This window comes from Vigna unguiculata, chromosome 4 (assembly GCF_004118075.2).
Source record: "Vigna unguiculata cultivar IT97K-499-35 chromosome 4, ASM411807v1, whole genome shotgun sequence".
Taxonomy (NCBI): Eukaryota; Viridiplantae; Streptophyta; class Magnoliopsida; order Fabales; family Fabaceae; genus Vigna; species Vigna unguiculata.
The window spans coordinates 2,285,380-2,292,055 of NC_040282.1; the positions used below are offsets into that span (position 1 = coordinate 2,285,380).

At 27.8% G+C, this 6,676-nt stretch overlaps 1 protein-coding gene across 1 annotated transcript; it reads left to right on the forward strand.

Annotated features, from left to right (window-relative positions):
• The first annotated feature begins 1,363 nt into the window (after nucleotides 1–1,363).
• Nucleotides 1,364–6,278, forward strand: LOC114181102 (protein DETOXIFICATION 16-like). Its single transcript, XM_028067448.1, has 8 exons — nucleotides 1,364–1,597; nucleotides 3,628–4,172; nucleotides 4,281–4,367; nucleotides 4,493–4,549; nucleotides 4,673–4,911; nucleotides 5,141–5,259; nucleotides 5,350–5,436; nucleotides 6,021–6,278. Exons 1-8 carry the CDS (start codon nucleotides 1,400–1,402, stop codon nucleotides 6,093–6,095), a joined length of 1,407 nt encoding a protein of 468 aa, XP_027923249.1. The 5' UTR covers nucleotides 1,364–1,399; the 3' UTR covers nucleotides 6,096–6,278.
• The last annotated feature ends 398 nt before the right edge of the window (nucleotides 6,279–6,676 follow it).

A 6,676-nucleotide genomic window follows, 5' to 3' on the forward strand; every position in this document is an offset into this window, starting at 1 on the left:
TTGTGTGAGTGAGACTAATTTATTAAATTAAAAAATTTGTGGTATAATATATATATATATATATATATATATATATATATATATATATATATATAACATAATTAAAAAGAAATTACAGGAAAATTTAATTAAGGTTGAGTTTCGGGTCAAAAGATATTCATTTCACGATTACAAATAATAATAACAATATTTTAATATGTTTATTTTATTTTTTAATTTAAAACTTTAATATGTGTTATTATATTACGGATTAAATATGTTTTTGGTCTCTCAAGTTGCAGTGAAATGTAAAATTGGTCATTCTTTAAATTTTTTGACTAATTTAATCTTCATCTTTAGAAATGTATGGATTTAGTTCTTTTAACCAGTTTTTGTTAAGTTTATTTGACGTTGTAAGTGTATTTCATGATAGTATTTGAATTATTTATATCGTTTAATCTATTTTTACTTAAATGCTAACTTAAATAATATCATAAAATGTATTTAAAATTTTAAATAAATTTAACAAAATTTGATTAAAGAAACTAAATTCACATATTTTTAAAAATAAAAAATTAAATTAGTTAAAAATTTCAAGAAAAAAATAATTCTAAATTTCAATAAAATTTGAGAGACAAAAATATATTTAATCATGTGTTATTAAATAGGTGTATTTATATTTAAGAAGTGTGAAACTATTATTTTTTTTTCTTTTATTCATTTTCCAGCTCAACTATGCCACCGCAGCATTTTCGAAAAAAGCAGTGCCACGAACCCGCTTTTCCATGAAGCCACGATTCCATGCAAAGAACCAAAAAGCTGTTTTTTTCCTCTGTTTTCAAAAAGTTTCTGAAGATGCCTGTTTCTAAATTTAAGGCTTTCGAATAAAAACATGCAGCAATTAATGTATGAGGTATTCTTCCAAAAAATTATATTTTTAATTAAATTGACTCATATTTTTATTACTTTAACTCATATTTTAATCATTTTTAAATCATCATATTACACAATTAAATAAAATCAAAATAATAATTAAAATAATAAATTAAAAAAATAAATTAAACTATCAATATCCATAAAAAATTGTTACTCCTTTTTATCTTTTACAGAAGTTTAGATTTAACAGATAACACTCCCCTTTAAGACCAAAAACGCTATCACGATTCAACAAAAGATTATTGTAAAATCTGAAATTTCAGATGACTTATTAAGTATTTGTAGTCATGAAGTTATACAGAGTCCTGAAAGTAAACAGTACATTAATGTTATTAATTAATGTATTGACATCACAATTTAATAAAAGCAAATATTTATTAATTTCTGAGGATACGAGAATTCTGTGTTTCTCTCTCAGTACATAAATAATGTTGTGTTGGGGAAAGTAGTATTATTGTTGTGTGGGAGAGTGGAGAAAGAGAGAATGGGGTTATGGAAAAAGGAGATAGCAGAAGAATCAAAGAAGCAGCTATGGCTGGCAGGTCCTATGATATTTGTGTGTGTGTTTCAGTTCAGTTTACAACTAATCTCTCTTATGTTTGTAGGTCATTTGAATGAGTTGTTTCTGGCTTCTGTATCTCTCTCTACTTCAATTGTAAATGCTACTGGTTACAATGTTATGGTAAGTTTCCACCATTTTTTCTCTGTTATACTTTACCAACTTGTTGCAGAAGCTACTCTGATATCAGATTTTTACATGCATATGTCATATATGGAACTCTTCTTTCTCAGCCACCATTTTAGTTTGCAGTGTATTCTGTCTCTGTTGAGTTTTCATGTTTTTATTTTTGTTGTGTTTTCAAGATACATCATCGATGATGATTACTCGTTTTAAAATTTTAAAATATATTAAAAAAAATTAAAATATTAATATAGTATATCTTTAATACTCTAGAAAGAGCATTATAGCATAGAAAGTCCATTAAAGAATCTATACTCATCCTGTTATCAATTATATGTGTTCAAACACGAGTTCTTTTTGCAATTATAGATTTACACAGGTTGCTAAGAATCTGGGTCACTTCATGAATATGAGTTTGATTTCATTGGGAGAGATCACTTTTTCTATTTTAGATAATAATAATAATATGATTTTTATTTTTTCACTTCAAAATTTTACTTTTTTTTAAGTAATTTAGTATGAATTATTGATTAATATATTATTATTTTTTTCTAAAAGAATTAACGGTCTATGTTAAGTCCGGTTAGAAAACAAAGAATAAGAATCAAAGAATGATAATCATAGTATAATTTTCCTTCTATTTTACTTTCTTTTTAAATAAGTAAATAAATACAAAGATAAATAATTTTTTAATTTTAATAAATTCTTATTTTTTTAATTTTGTTATTTTTATTTCTACTTGCTGTAAATAGTAAAAGAGCAATTGTAATTTTAAAATTTTAGTATAAATCTTTCAAAACAATTCACCACTAAACAAATAAAGAGAATAATTTGAATAACAGAAATCGAGTAAAACTGTAATTATTATTATTATTAAGTCCTGTAATTTTTAGGTTGGTGTTTGTTGAGAACTCAAACATGTTATTAATGTCTTGTTGCTAATAAGAATGTCTATTTTCAATAAGAATGTCTGTTTTCTAGGTTGTTCTCGTTAACTAGTCAACACCGTTTCCCTATTTTGATGTGCATAATTATTAAGGTTGTCTCCGGGTTGATTTCTTTGTTAAAAAAAGAACACTAAACTTGGTTAATGTACATAGATTGTTTTAATTTAGGGTTTGACATCTCAAACGAAATCAAATTAAATTTCAATTTACAAAGAATATAATACTTTAATTTTATGATATTAAAAACTAATAAGTATATAAGTTCAAATACACACAGGAGTGTAAATAAAATATGAATAATGATATTTTGACCAACTTTTAATCTATCATTTCAATTATTTCTTAATTATCTATTTCAATTTTTTTTTTTGTAATGGTATGATGTGATGATCAAAGGACAATTGAAGTGGTGAATAAAAAATTGGTCAAAAAAAGTCAGTCAAAATATCATTATACATAAAATATACTAGCAATAGTTTGATGTTAGTCCTTCTAAAAGTTAAAATTGGGATGTTTTGTATGAATCTTGACAAATTTTATGAATTTGATATGACCTCTACTTACATACATGGCTGGACTAAGTTTGTAAATAGGAAAAAAACTTTTATGTAACTTAGATTGCTATAGATATTAATCAACTCATATTCATATTTTTAACCTAAAACTTATAGATTTCTTTTATATATTGTTCATATTAATATTTTTTCCTCATAAACTTACAATTTCACACTTAAATTCTTTACATTATTAATTTAAATTTGTTACATTTTAATTTGAATTAATATAATGATTAATTCCTCTAATATCAAATAGAATAACACATATTTTAAATTGTCTATTATCATTAGGACAAATGTTATTTGACACTCTTTAACAAATTATATAAAGATGAAATAGTTTTAACAAAAGTTAACTTTTATATTTATAGAAGAAAAAGTAAATAATAGTGAGAAATAGTGTTAAATGGTAGTAAAAAAAAGAATGATGTCAAAATATCAGTTTCCTTATCATAACTATTATACACTATTTCTTCATCTCATATATAATGTTAATATTTTTCACTTGACGATTCACTTTGTTTAGATGGGTTTGTCAAGTGCATTGGACACATTCTGTGGCCAAGCCTATGGAGCAAAGCAATATCACATGGTTGGTGTGCACACTCAAGGAGCCATGGTGGTTCTCATCCTTATTAGTATACCAGTGTCCATTATCTGGGTATTCTTAGAGCCTATTCTAATCCTTCTTCATCAAAACAAAGAAGTTGCAGCACTAGCTCAACTCTATGCCAGATATTTGATCCCAAGTCTTTCTGCCAATGCTCTTCTTCGCTGCATTACCAAGTTCCTACAAACCCAAAACATAGTCTTTCCTATGGTCCTAGCCACTGGCTTAACTAGCTTGTTGCACTTGCTTCTATGTTGGCTTTTCATTCAAAAACTTGATTATGGTATTAAAGGATCAGCCATTGCTATTTGCATTTCAAATTGGTTTAACACCATAATCTTTGCACTTTACATTCGATTCTCCCCTTCATGCAAACAAACTTGGACTGGCTTCTCTAAGGAATCACTGCATAACATCCCAAAATTCCTCAGACTTGCTTTTCCTTCAGCTGTCATGGTGTGGTATGATCTTGTTTTCTGAACCACAACTTTCTTTTATAGAATGTATCAACTTGCATTGTATCATTATGTTGCAGCTTAATTATGTTATATTGTATCATTATGTTGCAGCTTAGAATCATGGACGTTTGAAATAATTGTGATCTTGTCGGGTGCTCTTGCTAATGCGAAATTGGAAACTTCAGTTCTTTCTATATGGTTAGTTTTTCTGTTGATATCTGAAGTGCTAAGCTACTGTATGTTATTATATTTTTATCTTTCTCATTTGAAACCCCACTTTCTTCCCTTCTTAATGATCAACTATATTTCTTTTTTCACCCCAGTCTTAACACATCTGGTATATTTTGGATGATACCATTTGGAGTTAGTGCTGCTGGAAGGTTAGTCTTTCTTACAAAACTGCATTGTTTATATTATATTCATTAGTTTTCAAAACATGTTTAAAAATGTGTATGTTATTACCATCTATGTAATGTTGCAGTCACATGTTACCTTTTAAACAGTACAAGGATCTCAAATGAATTAGGGGCTGGTAAACCAAAAGCTGCATATTTAGCAGTTAAAGTCACCATGTTCTTGGCCCTTTTGGTGGGGCTTGTGGAATTTTCAGTGCTAATGTCGTTATGGAAAGTTTGGGGGCGTGTTTTTACCAATGTACATGAAGTGCTCACATATGTGATTTCCATGATGCCAATTGTTGCAAGTGCTGCCTTTGTAGATTCAATTCAAACAGCATTTCAAGGTATTCAATAAGTTTATTCAATTCAAAAATTCCATTTTTCCCTTCCAGTGTTCATTGAATATTCAGGAATTGGATTAAACTGGTTCAAGGAAAACAAAGTAATCTCATCCAATGCCATCATTTCTCTTACTTATTACCATCATATTACTAACTCGATCTCATTTAAACTTATCTAAACTTCTGCAGAATCAAATTATAGAATGTGAACTTTTTCAGTAATTGTGAATAGGTGTTGCTAGAGGATGTGGTTGGCAGAAACTTGGTGCATTTATCAATCTAGGATCTTATTACATTTTAGGTCTTCCTTTTTCGATTGTCTCAGCTTTTGTATTCCACATGAAAGGACAGGTAAAATTGATCATTAAACTCTTGAGAAGAGATCTTAAAGTAAATATTAAAACTAACAAATATTAATGTGTTGATTCTTCGTGAGTACAGGGGCTATATTTAGGGATTGTATTAGCACTAACTGTGCAAGTGGTGTGTTTTCTTCTGGTCACGTTACGCGCCAATTGGGAGAAAGAAGTAAGTTGTCCTATCTTCAACTCAGTATTTGTATTAATTATGGATATTACGTTAAGAAGTGAAGTTAAGTCTAATTCAACTCTACAAATCCGACTTGTAAGATAAGGTGAAGTTCGCATCCCACTTATATATCATGAAAGTGTCTTATCTCTAGTCGATATGAAACTTCCAACATATTACGAGAGATAGAAATACGATGCTGAAAAAACTTGAATGATTGCGCATCTGTAAAATCTTACGAAAGATAGAGTTAAGTAATGAGACAAGACCAAGGAGAAAATTCTTATACATACTCCTAAAAGATGAAAGTTTTTTACACCTTTAGATAGATATTGCTATCTCTTAGAATGTGCTCTATCTCTAAAAGTTGTTGTGATGTCTCACTATGAAGCAAGTGTGTTGCAATGTCATATATTGAAGCAATTATTATTGGTCAATTGTGCATCTTATTAATATTAGGAAAACTTTAAGAAAAAAAATGTAATTTAAGATAAATTTAAGGTAACTAATTAAACTAATTAGTTTTCTTAATTTGATTCTTTGGTAGTTGTTCCTTAACTAATAGGAGTTTGATAATTGTTCAGGCAAAAAAGGCAGCTGCAAGAGTAGGAGGCAGTGGAGTCCAAATTGAAGACCAAAATGTTCATACTTCTTCATAGTTCAACAATCTTTTGTACTAAGTAGAGCACCTACCTTGAAAAATTAATGTTGCTTAATTATATGAATCTCAAACTTAGCATCAATGTACTCATAGAACAACCACAATTACCTTTGCAGCACACACCGTCAAAACAATAACCATGAGTTTTTTGAGAAGCTATGATTCAATTTCTTTTAATATATATTTTGTTGCAAGAAAATAAAATAAAATAAAATGTTTGAAGAAAAAAGAAAGTGAGTAAAAATTGTATTCATTTGCTGAGAAGAAAGTAACATTAAAATGAAAAAAAATGGTAAAGTAATAAATAAAATAAAATTAAAATAACATTTGAGATGGAATATGAGACTCTCAAAAATCCAATTGTTGCTTCATAGTGAGAGAGTTCCAAGTTACAAAGAGAAAGAAGGAGATTCGTCCGCAAAAGTTTTTCAAAGCTTTATTATATATTGAGTGAGTGATGTAAAAGAATTTAGTAAGTACATGTAACTGTTTGTATGTTATATTTATAAGTTCATGAATAAATAAATATAGATATGTTAATCAAGTTCTATTACTTGAAATTTTTCTGAAAATGATAAT

Excerpts from the sequence above, each read along its gene's own strand:
- LOC114181102 (XM_028067448.1), top strand. The coding sequence starts at position 1,400 with ATGGGGTTATGGAAAAAGGAGATAGCAGAAGAATCAAAGAAGCAGCTA. Across the intron at positions 1,598-3,627 it reads CTACTGGTTACAATGTTATG|ATGGGTTTGTCAAGTGCATT; the intron begins GTAAGTTTCCAC and ends CACTTTGTTTAG. Across the intron at positions 5,437-6,020 it reads GCGCCAATTGGGAGAAAGAA|GCAAAAAAGGCAGCTGCAAG; the intron begins GTAAGTTGTCCT and ends ATAATTGTTCAG.